Genomic DNA, 13,741 nt, shown 5'->3' with positions numbered 1-13,741 from the left:
AACATTTTTTTGTGTGTATGTGTATGTGTCAGAATGTCCCTCGGTTATTATAATCTAATAAGAAGTTTTCAAATACTAGTTAAAGTAGCTAAAATTTCACATATTAAACCACATAAATTTGGTGAGAAAAAAAGCCTTTCAGAGATTACTTAAAATAACGAGTTAACAGTGCAAATACCGAGTTGCTTCGTGAGAATCTTACCATGTGCTTTTCTTCCCCTTTCAAAGAAAAAAACATAAAGTCCTCCAGTTTTAACACAAACAAAAGATAAATACTTATGAAGGAAAACAAATCCCACAACACTCCATACAGATTTCCAAACAGTCTGAGGATTCACAACAGGCGTCCATGATGCCACAGTCCATGTCACAAGGGCAGTTGCAGTCGTCCCCCATCTCGTCTCCACAGCAGCAGCAGCAGGCTTCCGACGAGCAGATGCCACACGAAGCTTGTCCCAAGACAATATTGCAGAGGGTCAGAAATTCACAGAACAAGCAGGCCAGGATACAGTGGACACAGCAATCTTCATTTTCAGTTTCGAGGAGACCACCCAGCAAGGAAAAGGAATGAAAGACAGACAAATCAATAGACAACATAAGAATTGATCAAAGTTACAATCCAAATGACATACAGCCCTACAAGTTTGGGGTGTGTGTGTGTGTGTGTGTGTGTGAGAGAGACAGAGAGAGAGAGCTGGAAGCTCATAAAGGGGCTAATCTAAAATCAGTAGAAATTGTAAATACGAGTAGATACTGTAGGAACTAGTAGATTCTTAAAGAGTGGATACTGCACTAGCAGACAATAATGTAGTTGTCCATACATATGTGTGCCAGCTGTCTACTCTGACACACCGCGCATTGGCCCTTGGTCCTAGGTACCCATTCTTTATTTGCCATCATTTCTATAATCTATTGCTCTCTATAGTGCTGGGCTAAAACAGTTCCATGACATTTATTAAATGGGAGATTGCTTCAATTGTTCCACATGCATGCTTCAAAATTAGAAAAAAATAAAATATAAATATTGGATTATTATTAAACAATTGATTCATTAGTTAAACCAGATCCCACTGAACTAGATTCACATTTTTCACTTTCCAATTGACTTAATTTCATGTTTTCAAATGAATTAAGAAAAAAAAAATGGGGAGATTCTCCGGTTGGGTCCAACCACTATTAATGGAACACTTCTGCCTATTCATAACAAAGGGATTAGCATATGTGAATAATGACCCAGTAACTTGTCCTTCCCACTTCCTTCAGTGCCAAGGTATTTTACATCTCTGTTATTTTCTGATGTCTCTCAACAGCAACGTTTACCAGCTTTCAAAAACTGACAAAAAGTGAGAAACTAACCATAGTCTACTATGTTTACTACAACATAATCTAAAATATTTTTCTTTAAATAATTTTTTTTAAGTGAGCAACTGGGAGAGGCAATCGAAAGAAATTTCTAATCCTGGAGGACTTCAGCACATGTAGTAAAATCACTTAAGAACAATTTTGGAGACACTTGTCCAGTATCAGAAATATTTGTGAATTTTTTCCATGATTATTTCTGGCTTATTTCGTGGGGACTTTTGCTTATTTTTGTATTTTATTCAATGTGAGTTATAATAAGAGATTCCATGCCCTGCAAAAATAACAAGACACAGCATCCCCACCTTTATCGCGCTGTCACACGTCCTTTGTGTTTCTGTATTTGGCATTCAAACTGCATGCCTTGGGTTAGTTTCCACAAATTGTGTGAAAACGAAAGGATGAAGGAAAAGAACAAAAACAACAAATAAACTTGTTTTTTGGTAGCCCCGCTCTAATAGGGACAAATGCTCCTTCCTCCATAATGCCATATATCCTGCATGTAGATGTGAATTGGCAGAACCCCTCCAGCATCCCTGCTACATTTAGGTGAGGTAAAGGAAAGCAGGCACTGAAACCCCTGCAATAGGCCTATCCCTAACCAGCTCTTCATTAACCCCCCCCCCAATTCCTTGAATACTCCGTTTCTGTTCAATCTTTACCTTTGTAGAGAATTCAGAGGGTAAAAAAAAAAAAATTGGTGGAGAGATAAGTTCAACTCGGTGTGCCAAATGGCAAAAAGAAGAGTCACAAGAGAACTCAGAAGGGAAATTACAGAGCCATTTGTAGAATTAAATGCTAAAAGAACACACCAATCTTTCCTTTGGTTCTTTTCAGTGCCAAGCCCACTCTCATATGTGATGTCCATGCAGAAATTGGAAGTTCGGAATTGGAATTGGAGTTGTGAGAGTCTCTGGGTCTCTCCATCACTTCCCAGTGTTGATTTTTGGTAATATCGGATCACTTTAGAAGCATCCTCAACGCAACCTACATGAATCTATGTCCTCTGCCTTGTAAAATTCTGGGCTTCTAGACAGTCTATGGTTTCCCTCTGTCTACATTTTTTTTTTTTTTTTTTGGTGGTACTGGGTGGGGTTCCTGGAAGCCCTTCTACCTCGGGCTTCACTCCCAGACCTATTTTTACATTTTTATTTGGAAACAGGGTCTCCTATAAGCCAGCACGCACGGCTGGCTTCAAACCTGTGCGATCCTCCTGTCTCTGCCTCCTAAGCGCGGGGATTACAAGCGTGCGCCACCATGCCCAGCTACATTTTATTTTTATTTTTATATTTTGTGTGTGTGGGCCTGAGGATGGAACCCAGGAGGATTCGACCTCCAAGCTACACCCGCTGCCCTATTTTTTATTCTTTAATTTGAAACAGGGTCTTACTAAGTTGAGGAGGGTCTCACTAAGTAGCTGAGGCTGTCTGCGAACCACAATCCTCCGGTCTCAGCCTCCCAAACGCTGGGATTACAAACTCTTTACATTCTTTCGACAAACTTTTATCTCAATATTTGTTGGATATTTGTCTGTTCAGTTGAATTTTTCCACAATTATATTACCATCATGATTTTAGATGTTACTAATAAGTACCTTATAATTATTAAGAAAATAGTGTTTAGCTAGGAGGATGCCAGTTCTATTCAATATGCCTTCAAACAAATATATCTACTAACTGATTCCAACAATATTTCATTGAGACTTTAACTTTCTTTTCCAAGCCAGGCATGGTAGACACAACGGTAATCTGAGTACTTAGGAGGCTGAAACAAGGATTGCAGGTTTAAGACCAGCATGTAGTGATTTAATAATACCTTGTTTCAAAATAAAAGAATATGGCTAAGGGCGTAGCTCAGAGGTAGAATGACCATAGGTTCAATTCAGGCACACACACACACACACACACACACACACACACACACAGAGTTTAACTTTGTATTCCACTATGTACTGTTTAAATTTAAAAACAGAGAGGGAATCTATAAACATTCACTTGATACTGAAGACTTTCAACTGAGTATTCTTAAAACATTAGGAATAGTTATTAAGCACATAAATTCTTTATATACTAATCATAAAATACTGCATACACAGAACAATATGTGATAACTCTATCCACTATAAGAAAATAGTGTTTATATATTAATTATAAAATATACCATACATATAATTATATGTAATGGATCCATCAGTTTTAAAGGAGAAGGATGTTTGTCCCACTAAACCTTAGAAATAGCGGGTTATAGGCCGGGCGTGGTGGAGCACACTTGTAATCCCTGCGCTTGGGAGGCAGAGACAGGAGGATCACACTGGTTCAAAGACAGCCTCCTTGGCTTAAGATACTCTGTTTCCAAATAAAAATATAAAATAGGTCTGGGAGTGTAGCCTGGAGGTAGAAGGGTTTCCAGGAACCCCAATACCACCAAAAAAGAAAAAAAAGAAAAAAAGAAGAAATAGAGGGTTATAATATTCATTTCTACAAAATCTATCAGAAAAAAATCATACCATATGAATTTCTGTGAGTAGCATTTTTTGTTCAATATCATGTGTTTGAGACGCATCCATGTTGATTCCTGTAGCTATAGTTTACTCATTTTCCAGGAGTACACTATCCTGTTGAAATAATATACCTCAACTGGTTTATCATTCTATTATTTATGAGTGTTTTGCCTGTTTCCAGTGTTCTTGCTGTTGCACACATTGCTGTTTAAAACAATTTGCGCAATTCTCCTAGAACACATATGCTAAATAACTAGCAGAATTACTGGATCACAAGACTTCTCATGTTTAATCTTATGGGTAATCCTCAATTTGCTCCCAAAATGATTGCTGTAAAATTTATGTCCACCAACCAAGTCTGGGATTGCTCCCTGCTCCACAATCAATGAAACTCTCACATTTTTATATATGCCATTTAGTTGAGTGTGAAACTACATCTGAGGGCAGTTTCACTTTGTATTTCCTTGTTTACTAATACATTTACTAATTCAAAATCTTTTCATGCCTGTTGTCCACTCAGGTTCCCTCCACTTTGAGATGAGTGTTGTGTGTTCAGGTTGTCCTCTCAATTTCCTACTGAGTTGCCACCTTTTTCTTACTGATTTGTAGCAGTGTTTACATATCCAAGATACCTTTGTCAGTAAGAGCATCTTCTGTCAGTATCTGACTTGCCTTCATTAAAAGCATAAGAGGGGGACGAGTTAATATTTGGACCTTGTCATTTTGCTGCAATGAAGAGAAATTCAAATCAAACCATGTAGTTGGCTGGAGATTGGGGATTACATGGCTAAGAGACTGAGGTAGCAGGTGGACAAATCTGGCAAATCAATTAATGAAACAAAAGGGAAGGGACAAGGTTTGGTAGCAGAAGGAAATAAAAACAGTTGCATGTCTTATTCTAAACAAGGGAGTCTGTCTATGCCAATATACAGAGAGGGGGAGGAAACCAACACTTGAGGGGAGAGGAGGGATGTGACTAGTGTGAAATGCACAGCTCTCAGGATGGAGACCAACAGAGTGACATCCCACACTAAAAGACACATCACATTCCTGCTCAGAGAATGGACTCACTTGTGAACTACCATCTCTTCTAGATCACTGACTGCAATGACACATATCATTCAGAAATTAAAATCCCTAGCTGGGTATGGTGGCACATGCTTGTAATTCTAGTACTTGGGAGGCTAAGACAGGAGGATCACAGGCTCACGGCCAGCCTCAGCTATTTAGTGAGACCATTTCAAAATAAAGAATAAAAAATAGAGCTAGGGGTGTAGCTCAGAGGTAGAATGCCCCTGGGTTCAATCCCTAGCACTGCAAAAAAAAAAAAAAAAAAAGAAGAGCCCCAAGCTAAGAAGTGGATCTCTTCAAACTCCTTTTAGCTAGCAAGATTTACAAATGAAGTAAGTATCTTAAAAGGTTGTTTTATTCTTAGTAGGAAGAATAAAATAAGTGTTCTTAGATCCAAGTAGCTCAACTACTCCTTTTCTAGAACATAAACTATTTCTCTAACTCATAAATATGAATGGTTGCTTTACATTGAATAGAAAAGCTAACATTAATTCAGTGAAAGTATTTACTTGTTTTCAGAATTAAGAATACATTATCTCAGGAGAAAAAGATGTTTTTATTACTCTTGTTTTTAGAAATATTTATTTTAAAATCTTGCTTTATACTTAACTCAATCTCAAGATCTTTTTGTATACTGACTGATTTAATACTAATATTACGAAGAAGTACTACTGGTATGATCCCTACTTTACCAATGCAGACACTGACCTACAGAAAAGTCAGATTTTTTTTTTTTTTTTTTTTGCCACAGTCATAGAGGCAGTAGGAAGCAGAGCCAGGATTTGCCCTAGATAGCCCACTGTGCTGGAATACGACACACCATGCTACCACCACCAGGGTAAGACACGTTATTATTATTATTATTATTATTATTATTATTATTTGGTACTAGAGTAAAACCCAGGGACACTCTACTTCTGAGCTACATTCTCAAACGTTTTTATTTTTTTTTAATATTTATTTATTTATTTATTTATTTATTTCTTGATGGTACTGGGGTTCCTGGAAGCCCTTCTACCTCCGGGCTACACTCCCAGACCTATTTTTACATTTTTATTTGGAAACAGGGTCTCCTAAGCCAGCACGCGGGGCTGGCTTTGAACCTGCGCGATCCTCCTGTCTCTGCCTCCCAAGCGCGGGGATTACAAGCGTGCACCACCACGCCCGGCTATATTTTTTATTTTTGAAACAGGGTCTCATTAAGTTGCTGAGGCTGACCTTGACCCTGTGATTCTCTTCTCTCAGCCTTCCAAGTACTGGAATTACAGGCATGCACCACCATACCTGGCTAACTTCTAAAAGATGACCTTGGAGAAAGATCAGTTATGAATCCCAAACCACATGCTGTTTTTTTTTTCTTTATTGTCTGTTTTTAGTCATAATCCATGTTTCTTTTCCTTTCTAAAGAATATTCTGAAATTTAGTTTTATTAATGAGTTTTAGTAATGTTAACCTTCAACAAGTAAGAGAATAGTTATCGCTGAGATGGAGAACTGATAAACTACTAGTCACATTGTTAAAATATAAAGAAGAGACACAGCCTAGAGAGAGATGGTGTCTCAATTAAAAAACAAATTTGTAAACTTAAAGCACAGAAATAAAGGTCCCCATTTCTTTGAACAATAGCAGTGTGGACATTACAATAGGAATTTAGTGGCAAAACATATGGTAATGAAAGAGACCTCAGAAGACTAAACTCTTCAAGCAGATATTAAAAATATACAAAAGAGCATGCATCATCTCAAAACACAGATCTTTTATGATTTGCTATAAAAGTGCTTTTGTCTACTCTGAAAAGCCAAATCTACTAGTGAGCACCTAAAAGAGCCACAAACCAATAGGGATTTTAAAGATTATAGAGATGATAGCAAGATGGATCTTCTACACATATTTTCTCTACTTTATAAGTAGAGAAATAACAACAAAATGGATCCCTAATTCTATCAAATCAATTACTTAGCCTAATTTGTATTTCTTATCAAGAAAGTGTTTTGTTTCTTTTCAAATTTGTACCCCATAAAGTGTACTTTTAGTGTGTCTCAGGGTAATGAACAGGCTAAAATAAACTAAAAAATCATTGTTAAGAGTTCTGCTCTCACCACTGCCAAGGGGAATCAAGGGTCATAAAAGACATTAGCATTGCGGTTTTATTTGAAACAAAAAAAAAGACTATAAGAATTTCCAAACTCAGGAAAATTTGAGTAGAGAAACAAACTTTTTGAAAAAAATGAGTTCTCTGCATCCCTGTGGCTCACTCTCAGAAATAATTATTTTTCCCCCTGTTCTGGAGGTTTTCAGTTTTTATGGTTTTATTCAGTCATGATTTGCCATTTTTGCCAAAAGTGTTTAACCTCTGAGAAGCCAACTGGGTTCTGGGAAGGATGCCTGTCCTAAACTGGGCCAAGCAAGAATTGCACAACTCAGTGAGCTAAGAGGAGAATTTAGCAGAAAACTGACAACTACTGTAAGTTTAGAAAAAGAAAAAAAGAAAAAAAGAAACCCACCAGCGGCCAAACTGCTAAAAAAAAAAAAAAAAAGAAAGAAAGAAAGAAAGAAGAAAGAAAGAAAGAAAAAGAAAAATAAAGAAATCTTTAGTCTAACATTTGGTTCAAAAAGCAAAGCAAAGCTAAACAAAAACTGTTATAAATTACTGCAGACACAGCCTCAAACAAAACCTTTGAGTCCTGGGAATGGGCTTTGCTGTTAAGCCCACACTGCTGGCAAATGTGCAGAGCTATTAAGGTAAGAACTGAAACTCACGTTCACAGCATCTTAGACAGCTGGTGGGAAGAGCTGTGACTGACCTAAGGATCGCTGCTCTGTGTAAAATGAGACTGAAGGTTAGTTTCTGTAAAAACGGCCAGTTTATAATAAAATTGTCCCTAACTAATTTACCACTCCGTATACAGCCAAAAATACACTGGGATTGAAGGAGATAGTTTGAGCAAAAAGAGCCCCGATTAAGAGCCATCCGAAAACTATGTGTGCAATAAGCTTGGCTCTTCTGTAAACAAGTCTTTTTAATATCTTCGGCTTCCTTTCCTTTAAGATGTGGTGTGACAGGCACTCTGAATTTCTTGGAACAAAAGATAATGAACAGTTAAGTGGAATACAGGGAAAGACAGAGCAGTGAGTTCTGAGAATAACCCACAACCTATTTTTGAGAGAATGGAGATGTGTGTGTCTCTTATCTTGACTCATCTCGAATAAGGCTTCCGATGAGTTAAAAATGCTTGAAAATACATATTTCACCCAGTCTCCACTATGTAAGCTATGTACTGAGAAAAAGAGCTTCCTTGGCACCCAACATGCTGATGCTACGCCAAAAAGCAACTGTGGCTTCGCAATAGAACAAACTTATGGGTAACTAGTAATTTAGAAAACTGCTTCGAGATCAGACCTGAGTCTATGACTTTACCATGAAAGACACCGAACACCTGGAGCTGTGCCCTCTCCTCAGCTGCTAAGACTCTCATCTGCCCTGTTGGTAGAGCAATGCCCCTCATCCTGCAGGGACCCTACTGGGCGGGTCACTCCTGTTCTCAGAGACTGTTTGACTGGGGCTGCTGTTTCTCAAAACAGGATCAAAAAGCAGGCCAGACATGGGTTTCATTATCCACAATCACAGCCAAGATGGCTGAGTCTCTAGCCTCTGGGAAAATCCAGTTGTAAGGGACGAAATGCAGACATCTCCAGGGAGTTCTGCTCCACAACTGCATGCGCAGGCAGGAAATAATTACTAATGTCACACAGTAGCTCCACTCCAAGAAGCTTCGTGTCTCTAAGACAGGGGACGCGCGGCAAGTCTGGCCGACAGCCCCGGCCTGACCTGCTGCCTGAATAAACTGTCCTCAAGTGGGCCTCCTCCACTGAGCCCTCTGGCACATGGCTGGCCCGGGAGGCCCTGAGCCTGAGCCAGAAGACAGTCAATATTTTCCTAGTGGGGAAGAAAGTGAGGTAAGTCTGGAGGTAACAAGACTGTCAGAGAAGAGCTATATTTTCCACTGCAGCACAAAGGAGGCATATTTTGGGACACTGAACAATAATCTTTACAATCATCTCTCTTCTCAATAAATGCAAAAAAAAAAGCAAAAATAACCAGTCTGTCTTCCCATGCCCCATGAAAATATTTCTCTATAACTTTCCTATTATAAGTCCAAATCCATCTCCATTCTGTGGGAGGGGTATTTGTATTTTAAATTACAGCGAGTGGGTTGATCAGATTTGGGGATTCTCTTTTTCGTTTGTCCTGTTGCCCAATCTGTGGTGGATGCATTAAATATTCCAAACTCTCAGAGAAATGTGGTCCAGATTTATTTGGTCCTGATGTGACTATAGCACTGGTTAGAGAAGTCCTGCTTAAAGCCAGGCGTGGTGGCACACACTTGTAATCCCAGCATTTGGAAGGCTGAGACAGGAGGATTGTGGTCCGCGGACAGCCTCAGGTACTTAGTGAGGCCCTCCACAACTCAGTGAGATCCGGTTTCAAAATAAAGAATAAAAAAATAGGGCAAGGGGTATAGCTCAGAGGTCAATGTCCCTGGGTTCCAGACCCAGCCCCCCCCCCCAAAGAAAAGTCCTGCTTAAAAAAAAAAATGTTTTGACGCCGGGCGTGGTGGCACACGCTTGTAATCCCCACGCTTGGGAGGCGGAGACAGGAGGATCGCGCAGGTTCGAAGCCAGCCGCGCTGGCGTAAGAGACCCTGTTTCAAAGATATAAAATAGGTCTGGGAGTGTAGCCCGGAGGTAAAAGGGCTTCCAAGAACCCCAGTACCACCAAAAACAACAACAAACGTTTTTTGTTGTTGTTGATTTTTTTTTTTTTTACCAAGACTGGGCAATAACACATAAGTCAGAAGAGTGTTTTCCTAAAACGTAATGTAGAGATCTGAAAAGGGTAAGAGTTTTACTATTAAAGGTGATTATTTAAAATGTGCTACAGAGTCAGGAGTTGTGGCACTCCCTTGTAATCTTAGTACTTGGGAGGCTGAGACAGGAGGATAGTGGGTTCATGGTCAGCCTCAGCTAGTTAGTGAGGCCCTCCAAAACTTAGTGAGACCCTGTTTCATAATAAAGAATAAAAATAGTGTTAGGCGTGCAGCTCAAAGGTAGAATGCTCCTGAGTTCAATTCCTAGTGCCACAAATTAAATTAAATTAAATTAAATTAAAAATACAGGTAAAGTATTTGGGTAGAGAGGATGAAAAGAAAGATTGAAAAGTATGGATGGCACAAAGAATACTTGCATTTGCATACTAAATCTGTATCACACTTTAAGGCCACAAATTTAACAGCTAGTAAAGACATTACTGTCCTCAGAGGATTCTGATGAAGATTAAAAGAGAATATATATAAAGTATTCAATAATGACATTTATTTATTTTTGTGCTACTGAGGATTGAACTCAAGATCATTCTACCTCCAAGCTATACCCCTAGAACCATTTTATTTTTGTTTGGAAGTAGGTCTTGCTAAGTTGCTGAGAGCCTTTATAAATTGCTGAGGCTGGCTTCAAACCTGCAATCCTCAGTTTTCCAAGTACTGAGATTCCAAGCAAGCATCACCACGCCCAACCTCAATAGCAAATTTAACAGGAAAGCACTCGCAAAATACTTTTGGATGGTGATGATGATGACGGCAGAATATTTATCCTAGAATGTGCCACTCCTACTTATGTTCCATTCGCATTGATTGCCACCCCAAGAATATATTCTACTATAACCAAAATAGCTCGTAAAGGGCTCTGTCCAAAGCTTGAACACAATAAAAGAGAAAGAAACAAGAAGCAACTAGGAGACAGCATTTGCAGTAGAGTAAAACAGAAATCTGCCCAGGAAGAGTTATACATATATAATTAATAGCAAGGTTGAATATAATCATTGGCTAATACAAATTTACTTTAGATCTTAAAAACACTTTCCTAGAAAAATTAAATGTCCAACAGTCTTCTGAAGTTGGCAACAATACCCTTTATGGCAAAGTTGAAAAAAAAATGAAGGTAAATCCTTTAGTTTTAATGAAAATGTGTATTTGTGCATGCCTATAATCCCAGTACTCGGGCAGCTGAAGTCAGAAGATTTCAGATTTAAGGATAACCTCAGCAATTTAGTTTAAAAAAATTAAGTTAAAAAAGTTTCTCCCACGCATTTCTGATATTTTTCCATGTTTTCTGAACTGTGTTTATTTCACAACATTTTGGCTTCTACTTTTATTTTCTTCTTATTTGTCCTTGGTTTAAATATTGTGCAAGTTACATTATAAAAATACAATCAGGGTTCTTAAAACACATAATGTACACACTGAGTGATTCTATAAAAGTTTACACTGATGCGGAGGAGGAAGAGTGAATTCACACCCTCGCCATATTACAAAGACTCAGGGAATTGGCCAGGTCACCTATGACAGGAAGTCTTCACAGCTAGTGGGGGTAAACTGTCGCCCTAAGCAGAGGCTGACAGCCCTTCGCTGGCACTGTCACGGGTCCAGCACCAAGCACAGAAATGCTGCAGGCACTTAACTGAGTTGGTTCAGCAGGAGTCCAAAAGGCAAAGGCTGAGAGGTCCCCAGCAGGCAGGTCCTGCGGGCCCCCAAGCAGCCAGGGCAGAGTCCCCACAGAAGGTCCGGCCTCCCACGAGCAGGAGGAGGCTGGCCTACGCAAAGCCCAGGATGCACGCCCTGGCACCGACAGAAGAGACAGGCCCCAACCAAAGAGGCACAGCGGTCTAATGCGCACACCAGGCAAGATGAAGAGGTTCAAACAGAATGAAAAGTTCCAGGGAAACCAGACACCAAAGCCTCTTTCAAAGCACGGCGCAGGAGGCAAATCCTATTATTTACGGAATTAATTTGTGAATCAAGGATGGCACTGTTACTCTTTCCACATCCCTCTCTCTCTCTCCATCATGTTATCTATTAATACCTTTTGATTTTTTAAGGCACTATCACAGGCCTCAGATGAACAGGACAGCATGAGATTAAAATCCTAAAGTATAAATGCCACCATCTTAATTTGCTATACAAATCGTTGCAGGCCCCCAAAATGTTCACTAACATGTTTGCGAGTATTCTAAAAGTGACAAAGGCAGATAAACCTGGATTTATCCTACAAAAATATTTTGTAGCCTTGTGTATTACTTTAAACTGTGGAAGAGGGGATAAAAATAAAACCCCTCTTACTGAGGTACGGCTTCCCAGTTCTAGCATTTCCTTTAGGCTCTCCCCAACTGAGTTGGTCCTGAGTTATTGCTCATTATCTGCTATGACCACATGGGCAGCCAAATGCCAGAGGTGCAAATTGTGATGCTGTAGCTCTCTGTGGCTATTTCTGCTGTTTGAGTTTGATAGAAATAAGGCCATTAACAACAGGAAAATAACATACTCGGGGGTCATCAAGACAAAGGTATTTAAACTGCCAATCACCTTTCGATCTTTATGAGTGGAACAGACAGTCAAGTACCACCCTCTTCCTGAGCGTGGTGGCTCACACTTGTAATCCCAGCATTCAGGAGGCTGAGACCGAAGGATCGCGGTTCGCGGACAGCCTCAGCTACTTAGTGAGGCCCTCTGCAACTCAGTGAGATCCTGTTTCAAAATAAAGAATAAAAATTAGGGCAGAGGTGTAGCTCAGAGGTCAAATGCCCCTGGGTTCCATCACTAGACCTGCAAACAAAAAAAAAAAGTACTACCCTCTTTGATGAGTGTGATAAAGGGAATTAAAACCAACGCTCTAGCCTTGACTCTGTCACTGATCGGCTGAGTAATCTTGAAGGAATCATTTCCCTTGGTGTTGCGGTACATACAATAGAGAGAGAGAAATGTTCACAACATTCTTCTCAAGCACTAAAATTCCAGGGTGATATAATCTACTATTAATCTATAACCAGGTGACTTAAGTCTAGCTCCGGATCTTTTCTTTCTTGGGCTTGAACAGAGCCATTATTGGGCTAGGGTTTAATGCAACATTCCAAACGCAGTAAAAAGTTAATTAATGCTTAATACAATTTAACTGTAAGTTGGCTAAGCCCCAAGAGCAGATGGCCAGACTGCAGAAACCATGGAGCCACAAGCCCAGAGAGCCTTATTACAGATGCTAAACGCGAGCCTAGAAAGTAAGCTTCATATAGATAACGTTCAATGGCCCAAGTATAAACTGCACACTCTGCTCCACAAAAGATTTCAGAGTTGCAGTAATAGGAAGTGGGAATAAATTGAATTAATGCAATTTCCTGAGTAGCCCAGGAACCCAGAGACAAAACCTTGGTGACTAAATATCTATTCAGCAAAACTTCCTTGAGCACTGGCCTCCATGACAAACACTGTTCTAACCACACAATCAAATTTTGAAGAACACTGCTGGGCGTGGTGGGGCAGGCTTGTAATTCCAGTACTTGGGAGGATGAGACAGGAGGATCTGGATTTACAGCCAGCCTCAGCTACTTAGTAAGGCCTTCCGCAGCTTAGTGAGACCCTGTTTCAAAATAAAGAATAAATTCGGGCTGGGGATGTACCTCAGAGGCAATATGCCCCTGGGTTCAATCTTCAGTACCACCAAAAAAAAAAAAAAAGAAAAATTGAAAGGACACAATGTGTGGTTATATAGAACCATGGCTGCAACAAAGCTTGGTAACTGTTGTGATACAGAGAAGCCCGGGGTATGATAGGAGTAGTAACAATCAATAAATATTAACAAATTAAGAACTATCAGAGAAGCTCATGGTCTACATATTTGGCTCATTTTATAGATTAGTAAACTGAGGTTCAAAAAGTTTCTATAACTGTCCCAAGGTACAAAGCTGGGAAAGGGAAGGTCCAG

The 13,741-nt window shown here is 39.6% G+C and overlaps 1 protein-coding gene across 1 annotated transcript in view; it reads right to left on the bottom strand.

Annotated features, from left to right (window-relative positions):
* Positions 1–276: 276 nt before the first annotated feature.
* Positions 277–13,741, bottom strand: part of MDFIC (MyoD family inhibitor domain containing) — a gene marked incomplete at both ends in the record, with an annotated part of 87,466 nt that continues 74,001 nt past the window's right edge. Inside the window, one exon of the mRNA XM_080701211.1 lies at positions 277–524. Within this exon, the coding sequence (XP_080557337.1) occupies positions 277–524 (248 nt within the window). The remainder of the gene's footprint in view (positions 525–13,741) is intronic.

Source organism: Muscardinus avellanarius (assembly GCF_963383645.1).
Source record: "Muscardinus avellanarius genome assembly, chromosome: 9".
NCBI lineage: Eukaryota > Metazoa > Chordata > Mammalia > Rodentia > Gliridae > Muscardinus > Muscardinus avellanarius.
Note: the sequence above shows the minus strand (reverse complement) of the source record. Positions and strands in the feature narration are given on the sequence as shown.